The 16,457-nt window shown below is 41.4% G+C and overlaps 1 protein-coding gene across 5 annotated transcripts in view; it reads left to right on the top strand.

Moving 5' to 3' along the window:
• Positions 1–16,457, top strand: part of disp1 (dispatched homolog 1 (Drosophila)) — a 90,575-nt gene that overhangs the window by 67,574 nt on the left and 6,544 nt on the right. For all 5 annotated transcript variants that reach the window (XM_046060206.1, XM_046060203.1, XM_046060208.1 and 2 more), the window contains 6 exons: positions 12,324–12,353; positions 13,091–13,214; positions 13,541–13,668; positions 14,971–15,065; positions 15,498–15,595; positions 15,738–16,452. In XM_046060206.1, coding sequence (XP_045916162.1) covers positions 12,324–12,353; positions 13,091–13,214; positions 13,541–13,668; positions 14,971–15,065; positions 15,498–15,595; positions 15,738–16,452 — 1,190 coding nt within the window. The remainder of the gene's footprint in view (positions 1–12,323; positions 12,354–13,090; positions 13,215–13,540; positions 13,669–14,970; positions 15,066–15,497; positions 15,596–15,737; positions 16,453–16,457) is intronic.

Raw genomic sequence — 16,457 nt, 5'->3', positions numbered from 1 at the left:
CGTTATGTTGTAAAACTTAACTGAAATAGGAAGATTGCATCTGTGGGGGGGAGAGAGTGTCTGCGTATGTATGTGTATTTTGTATTTTATGGCTCCTGGGGCTTGTGTCAAGGCTCTCTGATGGATGGGTGAGATTTACTGACATCCTGCATGTCTAATCCTCCCTGTACTGTAGGAGAACACATGGAGCTACAAGGTTAGCCAAGGATAAATGCGTGATGCATGCTGACATTTTCAATACAAAAACCAATATATACATGCGTGGCTTCTAGGAAGAGTTTGATATCTTGTCGATGTTCTGGGTTTAAAGGGAACTAGGAAAACGATGTGGATGCTTTCCCTTTGCAGATTAAAAGTCAGTTTGAGATTTGTCATAACACTGGTTAGTAATTTTAATGCATTCCAGAAACGCGTATAAACACATTCATAGACATCTGGAAAAAGCCATTTGGGTAGTTAAAATTTATAAATAGTTAATTCATACAATATATACGTGTACATTTCATAATCAGGTTTCCTGATGCTCTGCAGCAGGTGCTCGACAAACATTATAGGCGCAACGTGGAGTTTTCTTGGAAACAAAGAAAGGTCTGTTTACATTCAGTGTTACTCAACAACAGGCACTGTTTGATTCCTTGAGATCTAACCTCATGAAACATTTTCAAAGCTGATTTTTTAAAATATATTTGAATTTGTGTTTACGTCCATGTTTTCTGGCTTGTAGTCCTCTTCTTCCCTGCCTTTGCTTACATATTGCTACATTTCTTGATACCTTACTGCTGCCATTTTTAAAATTAAAAAAGTTCTAACAGAGTAATACAGTTCGCAGAGAAGTGTTACAAACAAAGCAAGGACTCACTCGTAAAAACATTGCTCCATAGCGCTACTAGTGGTCAAAAAACGTCATAGGGTACCTTTAACCTTGAGGTTTTGTGTGGTGGGAGGTCCTTTAAATGTTAAACGTTTTGGCCTACCCTGCCAGTATCCTGAGGAGGGATAGCGACAGGGTGAAGCAGTAGAAATGAAGCACGTGAGTTAGAGCGGTGATTTAGCACACGATTCTGCCTTTTTGTCTTTTAGTCCCTCTTTACCAAACTATTCTCCTGTTGTTCCCTCTGCTTTTCCCCCCACAGCTCTCTGCCTGCTGTTTCCTCCTTCTCCATCTTACTCTGTGGCTTTTTTTCTGTCTTGTAGCCATTTTCATTTGTCTCTGTACCCCCCTCAGTCTTATGGTATAGTTTCTGAGTATGAAGCAAAGCCCGTAAAGATAGCCACACCAGATCAAAGGCCCATGCTGTCCCATAAAACAGGATCAAAGCCTGATGTGAGCACAGCGTTGTCATAACTTCTCATAAGCTGGCTGAGCAGCTAGCAAGGCCTCAGCTGAATAAGGATTGCTTGCTGCTGCTGCCTGGTTAAGATTATCATTGCCTTTTGAAGGGGATAAACTACTGCATGTGTCCAGACTCTGGCAAAATATACCTGGGTTTGTAGGGCTTTATTTTCTTTGATCAGTTTGGGGGTGTACTTTATAGACTAGCTAAATAAATGTTTTACTGACTGGTTGTACTGAGTTATAATTTGTGGACGTTGTCAGTTATTGGATGATTTACACAAAATTTTCCGGCTGCATGCACAACATAAAACACGGGAGGACATGCTGCAGGAGCCTCCAAGACACTGAAACAGCAATTACAGAACCAGTGTCTTTTTGTTGATTCCCACAAACAGAGCGTTTGTCTGCTCTGCCTTTTAGGAAAGGCGAGACTCAGTCCAAAACAGGAGCCGTTCGTCGTTGCAGCAGCAGCTGGCTTACAGGTAAAATGAGCAGTGGCAGTTTGTAAAAAAAAAAAAGGGGGGGGGGGGAGGGGGGGGGGGGGGGGGGGTACAAAACGAGCCTTTACTCTTCTTCCAAATGAACTGACCGAAAACATCGTCACCACACTAAAATAACCTAACCAGCTCTACCACAAGACAGCAATACAGTCAGTCAGTGAATTACTAGTTCTCTAAATGCTGTGTGGAAATCCACAGATGTTCTTAAGAGTGTCTTGGAGGGTGTACAAGCAGGTTTTTCAAGTAGTTCTTCAAGAGAATGTATTTTTTTGTTGATTTTGCGGTTTATTTTGCTGCGATATGAATATATACAGTGTAAACAGTAAATACATTACTTTTAATATACAGTTGAAATTGTAAAACCAGAAAAGAGTACCTAAAACATTTAAAACTCAAACAAAACAGATAAAATTAATTTTTCTACCTAGCTGTAAATGTCACTAGTTTCCTGGACCCAAAAATAAATAGCAGAACTTGGGATTTCTTTGCTTCTAGAAATGCAACAAATGTTTTTTATTACCATTGAAAGCATTGATTACATCTTAAAAAGAAAAATATTCCCATCACAATTTTCCTAACTTTTAAAACAAAGCAAGGGCCCACAGAGCACTGAAAGTGGTCCAAAGTGAAATACTGCTTTAAAGGGAAAATTCAAGTTCAGCTAAAGTTTAGCTAGAGATCAGTTAAAACGGTCAATATTTAGTTAAGACTTGTTTTAAATCAACATGGCTTCATTTGGATTTCACTGGAATGCACCTGTAGTATGTGCAGTAGATCAGTATTTTTCATAGCATATAATTCTTTATATTTGTTTATAGAACTTACCATTTAGTTTACAGAGAGTTGATGTTCCTTCTTAATGGAAGACAGAGTACATGCATCTATGTAATGCATTAATATAACAGGTTTTATTTTCAGCTCAGAACCAGACCACTCCCGTTTTTCAGATAAACAGCAAGTTTCTTTTGAACCACTATTTCCTCTTCTGCACACTTTGTGAACCTCTTCTTGGAATTTTCCAGACCCCTCCACCCCCAGCACTCTCCCTTCCTATCACGCACACAGCGTCTGTCTTTGAGGAAGTAGGGAGGACAGGTTTTGACTCGGCCATCATCATTAAGGTTCCTGGCCGCAAGGCCCCAACTTGGACCAGGTTTCCTAAAATCATCTCGGTTGAAATAGCATCTTATATCATCTTTGTTCCATTTCCTGTTAATGAGATACAGCTGATCTTCCTCTAAATTAGGATTGATAAATGAAACTAGAGCAACTGTCAGCTACACCAGGTGTCTTTATATCACCAGACAAACCTGAGATGGCTCAGCGATGCTCCAAAACCAAAGAAATCAGTGAAAGAAAATCTTCCAGACAAAGGCTAGCAAGTGATGAGAGGAAAAAAGGAGAGCGTGTGTCTAAGCAAAGGAAAAAGAATAAATCTTGACCCCGCGGCTATCATGTCCTCAGACGGCCTGGAGTCAAAAGCAGAGAGGAGAATAGATTGATGGTGTGGTGCGATGAGGTAATAATGGAGTAAGTAAAGTGGTGCAGAGGGGAAAAATTAACCTTTTTACCAAAAAAAAAAAACAATTGACCTCTACATTTTCTCTATCTACATTTTCTACTAATGATTGAGATCCAGAACAGTCAGAGTGAAGCTACAGGTAGTTTCTGAGTCAACACTAGATGGAGCACATTCCTCCATCTATTACATTGAGGGGTTTTTTGTCAGTGCAGTCCATAAGTATTAGTATGTTTATCATTGTTAGGCTCCAGTGTACTGGATTTCAATGGAAACAATGGCAAAGAGCTGATTTTAAGTGTTGAGGTTCTTTGTTATGTCTGTAAAAGTGTAGGACTTGCCTTTGCCTAGACATGCATCCTTCTCTTTTAGTGGATGGTGCAACACAAACCTTTTTGTTAAATGATTGCTAAGTGACTCATCTTGTTTTAATAAGGTGCTTTTGCTTTAAAAGGGGAATTCACTGTGCAGGAGCGACTCCCAAGTTTATCCTCATGGTCTAAAATAAATGTGCTTTGTATTTGAAGAGGTGGGGTTCTGTTTTGGGCTGAACCAAATGCCTCTGTGTACTGTAGTCCCTGTACTTCTTTGGTTTTGGTTTCTCTCACAGTGACCATGTTTGAGTCCTGCTCCAACAGCTTTGTCTTGTTGTCTGTGCTTTTTTAGCAAGCAGCATTAGCAGATGCCTATGGGAGGAATATGAAGTATCTTTGGTGCAGCAGCAGGTGAAAACCATTGGTTCCACCTCTGGAGGTCCTTTAGGAAACCCTGCTGTTCTCACTGGCCACACACACCCACTAAAAGCTGGCTTGCTTACAGTAGCACTCAACCACGAAGTGTAAGGTTGGCAGGTTAAGAAGGATTTCTGACCAGGCACATTCCCAATCAGATGTAGACTATGTTTTGCCTTGTAGTAGAAAGTTGGACAAATCACAGAAATGGCTACAGTTTTAATAGCATAGGATAAATATTTTGTGTTCTTACACCTGACCACTTAAAAAACAAAAAAAAATGATGACGTTATATAAAGATCTTTCAGGAGGTTTCTGTATCCGCTGCCCCTGCCTCTGCACGGGACTGGGTTTGTGAGCATAAAGTTGTAAAGATGAGGCGAGGAGCAGCCATAATAAAGACATCACACTGACTGACAGCGTGTAAGTATTGGCTACAGTGCTGAAATCTCTCCTGTATGCCTGGAATTTGTGCACGCCCGTATTTCACCTCCAAGAATTCAGGGGACTGGCAGGTGCAGCCTGAAAAGGGCATGAACACCAGCGGATACACACACACACACACACACACACACACACACACACACACACACACACACACACACACACACACACACACACACACACACACACACACACACACGAAACAAATTGACCTCCATTTTCCATATAGATAGATAGTTGTTTTTTTTTTTTAAGCAAAATGCATATGGTTTGCTCAACATCTGATTTTAAATAGAACTAACAGTTTTCTCCCAATAAGTTAATATACAGCCTATTACAATATACATTTCAACATTTAATACTGTAAATAAACATGTAAAAAGAAAATAAGTGCGTGAATAAATCCAAAATTGTAACCCTTACCCTGGGTGTGTGTGTGTGTGTGTGTGTGTGTGTGTAGTGGCTGAAGAGGCCGAGCACCAGGGGCGAGTTCAATCTCAAAACGTTTTGCACCGGATTTTGGATTGATCGACATGTTTCCTTGCAGCGTTGCGCAACGTTCTGCAAGGTATGTTATCTCCCGTTCGGTGGGCGTGTCTCAGGTGTTACCCAATCAGCTGCCACAAGTTTGTAAACACAACGTGTTAAAAAGGCAGGAAAATTCAGTGCGCTTGCGTACACAGCAGGGTGTTCAGGGAACCGCCGTTTCCGTTGAAAAAAAACGGTTTGTCTGCGCTGAGCCCAGCTTCACTGGTGTTGTGCAGAGTTTAGGTTAATTTATCTCCGTTGATGAACCAAGAATATTTTATCATTTTAAATAGCCGGCTACTTGAAATAGACCCGCGCCTCAGTTTAGCTGGAAATTTGCAGTGTAAGTTGAATGAATTGAGACTGCAGCTCTGCAGTTTAGGATTAAAGGGGAGCCACTATGGCCCCCTGCTCGCAATTGCCGCGCTCAAAAACACACATGATTCGGTTATCAGTCGACTATAGGCAGGACTTGACGATTCTGATTCGACATTTGCTATTTCCAGCTCTTAATGTGTTCGCATTTGCTGTTTGTCACCCTGGGCTTTAGTAAATTGTGATGGTATTTCTTATTACACAAACAATTAATAGATTAATTGCAAAAATAATCTCTTGATTCATCAACAAAAAAAATATTTGTTAGTTCCAGCCCTGGATATTATTATATAGATCATTTTTTAAAAATGACTTTCAGTGCACTACATGAGCTGACAACGACACTGTCACCCAACGGCTGGTCTCGAAACCATGTTTTGTCAAGAAAACACATGAAACAGCTGTTGTTTGTTATTTTAAAGATAGCAATGATAAAGACAAAGAATATGGGTGAAAGAATGGATTAGCACACGCAGGTAGCAGGGATTGTCTGAGCTACAGAGAGAGCTGGAGGAGAGTAAGAAGTGTTTTGCGGTGAAAAGTAGCTGCCCCCTGTTGTACCCCTGATCAAGGGGTACAACAGTGATCAGAAATTAGCTTAAGTTACTTTCTTGGACAATGCACATTGATTTCTTAGATATTTACCTTGCATGGCATGTTTCTTATTACATTTACTCATTTGGCAGATGTTTCTTATTATGCAAATTAATTTGTTATTTAACATTTCTTGTTGCACTACTTAGTGATGGGGACAAAATCAGCCATTTCAAAAAATGGTGGGGAAGTGTCCCCAGTGTAAGTGACACCTATGCCCCTGATCACAGCCCGACAGTCGCCGAGCTCGGCGACCTGCTAATTGGGCTTAAAATGTTGTAGCGTGAACTAGGCTTTAGAGGGGAAGTCTTTCATACAGCTCCTTTAACAAGGGTTTTGGTGCTGTTTGGGATCCCTGACCTACAAACATGTTGCATGTTTGAGAACATTTTGTTATCTTCCAAACAGGATGCGGAGGAAATTCTTATCTCACCCAATTATACATGAGAAAGTCATGGAAATAAGGGGTTTATGGAATGTTTTCTAATAATATGGGTAAAAGAAAGCATGTATAAGGTGAACAGGATTGGTCCAAGCACAAAATTAATTGATATTCTTCTAGATTGGTGGAACGCCACTTTTTTTCCCAAGTTTCCACAATGTTTGCTTTATTACCTTTGCGAGTTTGGGAGTTTCACCATGGAGCTAACCTTCTTGGTTTTATTATCAGCTTTTTTAGAGGGACAGCAGAGTTGAGTGTCATTTGCAGTGAGCCTGCAGCACTATCAACAAGATCATCAATTTGGGAGGGAGTGAAGTTAGCGTAAGAGTCTTGTTATATTGAGAAACAGCATTGAATTAAATGTTGATTGTATTAAATTTAGCTTCAACGCTGTCAGATAGACACTTATTGGGGGATTATTTACTTAATGGTGTGTTGTCCAGTAATACAGCTGCATCTAATGATTATTTTCATTGTGGATTAATCTGTCGATTATTTTCATGTTTAATTGATTATTTGTTTGGTAAAAAAAAAAAAAAGAAGTGTAAAATGTTGTTGAGTGTTCCCCATAGCCCAAGATGACGTCCTCAAATGTCTTGCTTTGTCCACAACCCAAAGATATTTACTTTACTAGAAACCACAACACATTCACATTTAGGAAGCTGGAATCAAATCATTTAAAAAAAAAAAAAAAAATGACTCAAACTGATTATCCAAATAGTTGGTGATAACTTTAATAGTTGACAACTAATCGATTACTCAATGAATCGTTGCAGCTCTAATGCTATAAGATTTAGGGTGGGTTAAAACAGTGAGAGGGATTATAAACACCCTGACAGAAGCCAATAGAGTCTAGTAATGAGATAAACGCAGTACTAACATTGTCAACGTCCACATGAATATAAAAATCACCTGCAATGATTACTTAAAAACTGAGAATTAAGATAAACTTTCCAAATATGGACCAGGAGCGTGGTACACTGTAACAAAGTGAGCTGACTGTTGTGTTTTTCCAGGTTGGGTGTGAGAGACTGAGAACAAGGCTTTGGAATGAGTTATATATTTGGTTTAGGTTTAGGGTTGATTAATAGGCTTGAGCAGAAGATAGCTGCAACTCCACCTCCTGGGCCGCTGCCTCCAGGAATGTGAGTATTAATATGACTCAGGGGAGTGGATTCACACACATTCTTCATGAACCAGCCAGGTTTCAGTTAGACAAAATAAATCAAGATGATAATCTGATACTAAATCATTTACTAGCACAGCTTCTATTCTTTTGCGCTTTGCAGCAATAGTGTTAACTTTTATTAGGTTTTTCTGTAGAACTCCTTCTGTTTACTTTTGATTGAATTCATTTAAGTGGTCGGGGGGCAGATACCTTCACTATGGGGTTTTGCTTTGATTCTCACAGCATTAAATACATAATCAAACATAATAGAACTTTCACCACATAGCAGGTATGTAGCCATGAAATGTCCCATGTCTCTGGCTCTCTGATAATGAGCGTGTCCCGATCTGACCTCCATTTAAACTTTGTGTTTAAACAACACATGCCTGTTCCAGTGTTTATTGGAGGCCTGTTAGAAACATGATGCCCCATGAATCACACTGTGTTTCTGCTTAAGCGAATGTACGTCAGAACATCTAGCTTTTTAACTAATTTTCTCTGCTTTTATAATGCAGCATTGGCCTTTAGATTTGGTTTCGAGAGGTGTATTGAGGTAAGTATTGGAAACATTTGGATACACATAGTGTCTTATGTATAGAGTTATAGCTATGAGAGAGTTTACACTGTTGGATTTTATTACTTGTTTGCAGAAATGCTGCTCCACTAATTTCATCCTAATTCATTTTCAAGCCTTTTTGTTTGACAACTCATTTGTCACATGTTGCTTAAAAGGCCCTACTTAAATTTAAATGCATGTGAATATAGGCAAACAAAAAATAGTTCATTGTACTTCAGAAACCTTTAAGACTGATGTAATTTTATTCTGTACCCCCTATGGGCCTATTTGATATTTACAGTCTTGTTAATGTCATCCTAGCATACACTTTGGGGGGTTGTTAATATCCCTGTCTGTATTCTGCTTTAGCTGTAAGAGTCTATGTATAAATATAAACGCTCAGGCTTACTTATCAGGCACAGTGCAGTATTTTTCCGCCTAACTAGTCTCATGATGTTATTTGGATGGGGAGCACTGGTCTCCTGGACCTATTTCATGGCTCGGTCGAGCCTCTAATTGTGTGCAGCGTTCCAGCGAGGCACTAATCAGGGCGAGGCAGGCCCGGCAGCATGACGGGTGACACTAATTGCTCTTGCTCCGACTTGAAGGCCTTGTTCATGAAATATTTACCCGCCCGTCTGTTGACACTTATTCCCCTCCCCTGCCTCTGGACCATCAACCTCCACCCCCTCCAGCACACATACATACTGTTGTACAATAACACACACACATACACATTCATGGGTAAATATGGTCACATTTACCAGCTCAATACCTTATGTTCCCTGGTGTAGGGAATTCAGAAGAAATGTTCTCAGTACCACCTGTACTTTGGTCTTTTAATTTCAGAAATTTCAAACAACATCCAAAACCTTGACCTTAAAAAAAAAAAAAAAAAAAAAAACCTGAAACAGAATTTTTCATGTTTGAGGAAAAATATGAAATTTTAAAAAGAGCAATAAAAGAGAATTCATTTCAGAGGACAGTTTCTACACACAAATGATGTCTGACCTACAAATAGCTTATATTCCTATTTACACACTCACTCACTTAAGGTGATTTTGCAGGTTTATTACATGTTACACTATATAAGATGGGTTTACTAAAATCTTGGTGACAGTTTGTGTCAGACTGTATGATATTAGTTTTGTCGCACAGCAGATGTGCAATAGAGGTCTGATAAATCACAGCACCATGATCTAAATAGACAATAAAAGCATATTTTGAAAATAATATAAAACAAACTCCATACACATTAGGTAATTTCAAGCATACTCAGGCTGTAAAGCTCTGAATCAGCCATCGCTGTACATCTCTCACTGTGCGGTCTTGGACCACCATTTTGGATCACCGGCCAGAAATATCACCACAGTTCTCTTTTGATCATCAGCTTTCATCTGGGACGTCCCAAAACTGCACAGTGTGTAAGCGGATACACACACATACACACAGCTTAGTCTCTCACTCACACAGTCCCAAACTGCTTCTCTCTTTCTCTCCTCTGTCAGCACAGTGCTGAGTGAGCGGCCGGTGGCCTGTGTTTACCTTATTAATTAGCCCAGTGATCCAGAAACACTCTCCCTCTGGTAAATAGAATAACACTGAAAGGTTAGTCAGGGCCAGGGGAGATGGAATGAAAATAAGAGAGAGGGCAGCAGCCAGGGAAAGAAAGAGAGTGAGATAGAAAGTTGGATGTACAGAGTGAGCGAGAGTGTGCTTTAGAGGCGTCGTGAGCAGAAGTGATCAGAGAGTCGGGGAGGAAACCTGACACGGCGGCTTGTCATCCTGCAGAATTTAGAGCTTCCGTGATTATCTGTCAACACTTACCTCTCTCTGTTGCTAACCACCAACCACCCCACCGCCCCTCTGTAGCGTTTTCTTTACCCTCTCCATTTATTTCCACGTGCATAAGTTCTGATGGTGTTGTATTCTTGGCTTATTTCTTTGTCTTGTGGACTATAGACAAATTGTCTCCGGGACAAAGGTTGTTCTCAACTTGCCAGATTTTAAATTTACCTAAACCCACTACGAAAAGGTCACCTGAGTTTTAGAAAAAGGGAATAAATATTTGCTGTTCACTTGAGGGATTCTTGATCTCTCTCATCTTTGTCGTTTAAAATTCTGCGGCCAAATGGCAAAAATATGCTGCTCATCTGTCCAATTGGCTGAAATGGATTCACAGAGTTCTACAGACCAAAATTCAAAACAGACCTTCAGTAGACAAATAGATATGCCTGAAAGCGCTTTTATGAATCCTTTCCAACTATTTCCAATAACTCTTCTCCTCTATTTTGGGCTATATCTGTGTCCTGAGGTCTGCAGTTCAAGGCCATACATGGAAGGCCAAGAGACAGAGCACAGTGAAAAGAATTATGTTAGCAATACAGAATTTTACCTTGGCTGCTAGTTCAAAGAAGGGCGGGAACAATGTGCTTTTCATTAGACGTTGTTGGTTTAAACCAGGTTAAAGGTCACTTAGTCAGTTGAAGGGAAATTGAAGTCCACCTTATGGAATAAGTCGGTAATATTATTATATACAAGTATATTTGAGATCATCAACAAGTCTCCCAGAGATAGAATGAAAAAGATTCTAATGTATAACTTTATCGAGTAACATTTTTCTCTCTGTGTATCTCCAGAGTAGCAAAAACGATCCGCTGTTTGTCTGTGCGTACTTGTACTGTGCTTTAATCCCGTGCCACTTGAAATCTGGCTGTCCTATTAATGTGTCCACTGAAACCTTAAAAAAGGATTTACAACCTGCCTGCAACCCACCCGCATGGAGTAGATTTCCTGGCCAGTAGCTCTAGTTCATTTGTGCTTCCCATTACCGCTAATTACAACATTCCACAGATTTTAATTTGACGACAAAACGGGCAACAACAAAAAACAAAACATCAAAAACCTCTTTGCAGCAGAGCAGAGGTCGACCTCAGACCTCACTTCCTGTTCCTCTGTGCCATTATGGGGGGGAATTAAGGCCACTTTCTGTACAGTAGGGATGTGAATACAATCTGTGATGCACTGAGAAATGTACTTAGCTTTCAGTTAAGGCTATTAAAGCAGACCATTTATCTATACAAATGTCTTTTCTGGCAGTTTGTCTGAAAATGTCTTGTCTTATTCAAGGAGTGGCCCATCTGCTCTCTCTGCCCTTCATCTAAGGAGTCTGGGTGGTTTCTAATGCCGTCACAGTGAAGTGAAGACTCTCCTCTCCTCTGTCCTCTGCCATGTCAACTTTAAAACCTCCGCCACTGGTGCAGGGTTTCTGGGGCAGGCATAATGAGGTGAAGAGACTGCATTTTAACACCTGGTGTAAATGGAAAGACATTGAAATCTTTTGGAGCTGCAAGGCCTTCGCAGATTTGAGGACATCACAGCACCTACTGCCTCTTCGTCACTCTCCTCCCTCTGTATTCTCTCCCCATAGACTAGATCCCAGATCCCCCTGAGCCCTTCATTTATCTCCCACAGCCCCGCTGTGATCAGGTGGCTGTATATAATTCTCTCACTTCCTCTTCTTCCCTCCTCTTCACCTCCACCCGGGGCTTTTGTTGCTCCCGGCATACCGGAGGCTCCCCCACCGCTCCCAGGAAGAGCTGACGAGATGTCCAGATAGATCCTGTATTTATTGATCTGGTTTTTGTGAGGTTGTATTGCATTTCTCATGCAGCTTCATGGGTTTAGGTTTAGGTCCGGTTGAAAAATGTTGTTAAACAGTTATTAGGAACATGTGGGGCTTTATTTTGGTTCAAGCTTCAAGTTTGGTTTGGGTTCATTTAGAAATCCTTCAGGTCAATTTGATCCAGACAGGAAGTTTCAGGTTTGTGTCAATCTGTAGCGTAAATGTTTGTTTCTTTTGGATGTCCTAAGTTGTCTGCATGTGGCACATGTATATTAGAAACACACGTACTCTACGCTCTTAATTTCACTGGAAAGTGGTTTTGACAGCCATGTCAGTTTTAAGGTTTTCCGTGGTCCGGTATAAAAGGTGTATGCTGCTGCTGGAAAAAGAAAGGATAGGGGATTTTGGGGAAAATATGTCCATTCTTGCTCTGCAAATCTGTTTTTGATTGGCTGTATGACTTCAGAATGTAAGCCTGATTTATCTCCCTCCTTTTGTTTTTCAGCCCTGCGAGGCCCTTTCGATTCCCCAAAAGGTAAGACTTGCCAAAAATCGTTTCTCCTGTGTTGATGCTTTGTATTGCAAAACTCTCTCCTCCTCCCTTTATTTCTGCCGTCCATCTATCACTGCTCCTGTGGAGCCGTCATTCCTTACCAGTGAGTCATGAGAGTTATCGATGGGAGTTGTGCTTCTCTGTCTGTACCTGGCCTCTGTTAACCAGCAGCTTGTGTCTCCTCATCTCTCCGTTACAGTGCAGCAGACTTCTCTCTCAAATCTAATCCAGGAGACTGTTTAATAGAGGATTAAGGTCTGTTCAGAGCTTTCAGAAAGGTTTAGGGACAAAATCCACTAGTGTTATGAGTTTTGCATAAGGACGGTGACTCTCAGCATAAACAGAAAGACCCGAGACAGCTACTAACACTATTTCTAATCCTGAAAATGCCTTAAGCATAGCTGAGAGGGAGTAGACAAGTTCATCCTGTTCCCAACCATTGTAATTACTCATCAGCGAAATGGGGATCATGTGACAACAGACTCTCGTGTTCTATTTGAGTTGCTAAGGAAAAGGGACTCAAAGCGTCCAAAATCCAAGCGTAACTTTTTGTCATGTTGTGACTAATTTCTCTGTCTCTCTGGTTCCCTCTCTAATTGGAGGCGCATACTATATGGCGTTGACTGTCCTCGCAATCCCAAACACTTTGTGCAAGCTGTTGTCCCAGGTCCTGTATTGTCATCACTGTGTTCACTAACTTAAAATCTCCTCGTTTCCAGCTATGCCGAGCTGATAGCTGATTGGCCAGTGGTGGTGCTGGGGGTGTGCACAGTGCTCATCGTGGTGTGTGCCCTAGTGGGCATCCTGGTCCCTGACCTGCCAGATTTCTCTGACCCATTGCTGGTGAGTACAGACCCATGATGATCTCCTTGACTACTGAGTTGGTGTGGTCCTGTTTATATGTTGACATCCCAGCTCACTTCAAAAGTTGCAGATATGTGTGATGCTTTCCTTGTACGCTTCTGTTAGCTCATGCTGGGTGGAACAAGCAAACTTGGAGTGAAGCATGCACATTTCAAGTTGAATGGATAGCTACTGTATGACGACAATCAATCTACATCAATTTACATCAGTTATACCAAAACTTTGTTTCAGCATTGTGAAGACAGTAACTTGCTTAAGTAATGAAAACCTGTTTTGCTTATTGTTGCTTTCTTTCTTCCCAAAAGGGTTTTGAGCCACGGGGAACAGCCATTGGCCAGCGACTGGTCACATGGAACAACATGGTGAAGAACACGGGCTACAAAGCCACACTGGCCAACTACCCCTTTAAATACGCTGATGAGCAGGCCAAAAAGTAACTACACACATCTCACACTGTGCTAGTTTCTTTTTGACAGCGTTGAAGACCTGTATTTTAGGAAGTAGCTGTTTGATAGTCTAGGAAAGCACAAAAATATCTGAAGGACATGTCCAGAATCATAATGACTTGACTGCATGGAATTCAGATCCCTTTGGGCTACTGTGGATGTAGCAACTCATCATACAAAATGCTTGCTTTTTGTAGAGCTTTCTTTCACATCAACAGCACTACAAACAAAAGCAATATAGTGTTGCATATGGCTGCTAAAATGCAGCACACAATTGAATCCCTGTCATTGAAGGGTCCGAGAAAGGGGCGGGGGGGGAGTTGAAGGATACTGTTGACTGACATGCTCAGAAGTCTGAATCCCCTCCTGAAAGAAAAGGGGATACACGAGGTCCTCCACTGCGTTCTGTCAGTGTGTCAGCCTTTTCACTAATCAAGACCAGGTCTTTGCATGTTTATGTCTGTCTGGTGTCTGTCTCTTTCCTGCTTCTGTCAGATTAAGCACAAACAGTACTGATGGCAACATATTTTGGCTTTATTTGCATTAGTTTAAGTCACCTATTTGGCTCTGATAAATGACATTGACATTGCAAAAAGGTCACACATCTCTGAATCAGATTTTGTATCCTTTATCCATGATCCATGTGGTTAAGATTAGAATTTCTAGTTGTAGCTCCTCTCTGCTGATTAGAAAATCCTTTCAGCTCCAGCCTGTATCTTCCTCTCTGTCTCCTACTGCCTCTGTGGCTGTCTTTGTCTTCCTTTCTGTCTCGCTCCACGCGTCTGTCTGCGGATGTAATTGTCTACTTACGTGCGTACGGTGTACGAGAGGCCTCTGCTGCTGTCAGCAAGCTTCCCTGCCTCTTCCCCTCTGTCTATCAACCCCTCAGTCTCTCACAGCCACCTGATTACTCTGCCTTCCTGTTTCTAGCGGAGGATGTAGCCTCTTAAAAAAAAAACCACACACACACATTCACACAGACAGTAGGCCTGCCTGAACCATAATCCTCATTCACTACATTACTCAAAAAACATGACTGCGGCATCATTCTTGCCCCCCCCCCCCCCCCCCCCCCCCAACTCTTCAGACTACACCACTATTATGATTATTATAATAATGATACCAGTATCCTAGTACCACAGTGAGTCATCCATCATTACTGCTGCTTATTGCATTAATAAGCATCAAATCTGCTTCCTTCATTTTGTGTCATGCTGATATTGCAGCCTGGGACACATCAACACATCTGAGTAATGTAGAGAGTGCTAATGCTTTCATGTTTTTTGTAGTCACCAAGAGCCCAGGTGGCCCGAGGAACACTTTGACAGAGACAAACGGCAAGCAGAGTGGGACTTCAGCAAAGAGTTCTTCTGTGATGTTCCAGGTAAGAGTCTGAATACAGAAATTACACCAATCCAACTTAGACCAGATAAGTAGCTCTCTGAAATTCTCACAAAACCTCCAAAGGACTTCAGGCAATCCCAAATTAATCTCACACAGAGACTGGTCTGTTTAAACAAGGGTTAGTTAAAGGTTAAAGGGCTACTCTTTTAATAGGTTGGTATTTTGAGTGGGATTACAGTTAAAATTGATTAGAAAAGAGATTGGTTTATTAGAAAATACACTCTTTACCCAATATTAGTCAAAGGTATAGCTTCATATTTGTTTTGCAAAGCATAAATAAGAGCTTTTTTCCACCACAAGATATTTTTCAGTCAGATGGTAGAATAGTCTTTATCTCATATTTCCTAACTTTGTTTATTCCGGGAAAAAGGGTTTTTCCCATTTGAGTAATAAAACTGTTTTCCTCATGCAGGTGACAGTTACTCTAGACTGGTGTTCACATCAGCTGAGGGGAAGAACCTGTGGAGTATTCAGGCCATCAAATCCATGTGCAATCTGGACAACACAAGGGTGCGTATATAGCAGCACAATCCTCTGGTCAAGACTAGTTAATGATACATTATTAGTTTCACCATAACTGATAAAAGCTTCACATAACTTTTTGGCTCATGTCTTTTCTGTCTGTGTATTTATTATTCGTCTCTGTTCCCAGGTGCGTTCCCATCGGGACTACTGGAGTCTTTGTCAGCGCACCAATGACGCCTCCTGTTGCCCCAGCTGGACACTTGGTAACTACATTGCCGTGCTCACCAACAGGTCGTCCTGCCAGAAGATCACAGAGCGTGATGTGACGCACACGCTCAAGATCCTGCGCTCATGTGCAAAGTACTACCACAACGGCACACTGGCGCCTGACTGCTGGGACATGGCCCTGCGGCGGAAAGACCAGCTGAAGTGTGCCAGTGTTCCCCGGAAGTGCACCAAGTACAACGCTGTCTACCAAATCCTTCACTTCCTGGTGGATAAAGACTTCCTTAGTCCCAAGAGCCTGGAGTACCCTCCACCTGTGCTCAAATACAGCATGCTCTTCTCCCCCACAGAGAAAGGAGAGTCTATGATGAACATTTACTTGGACAATTTTGAGAACTGGAACTCTTCAGACGGCATCACCACAATCACAGGGATCGAGTTTGGCATCAAACACGACCTCTTTCAGGACTACCTCCTCACAGACACAGTTTATCCTGCCATAGCCATAGTGATCGTCCTTCTGGTCATGTGTGTGTACACACGCTCAGTTTTCATCACTCTAATGACAATAATAGCCATCATTAGCTCGCTGATTGTGTCTTACTTTCTTTACCGAATGGTCTTCAACTTTGAGTTCTTCCCCTTCATGAACCTCACGGCCCTCATCATCCTGGTAGGCATT

Source organism: Micropterus dolomieu, linkage group LG10 (assembly GCF_021292245.1).
Source record: "Micropterus dolomieu isolate WLL.071019.BEF.003 ecotype Adirondacks linkage group LG10, ASM2129224v1, whole genome shotgun sequence".
In the NCBI taxonomy this organism is placed as follows: domain Eukaryota; kingdom Metazoa; phylum Chordata; class Actinopteri; order Centrarchiformes; family Centrarchidae; genus Micropterus; species Micropterus dolomieu.
Note: the sequence above shows the minus strand (reverse complement) of the source record. Positions and strands in the feature narration are given on the sequence as shown.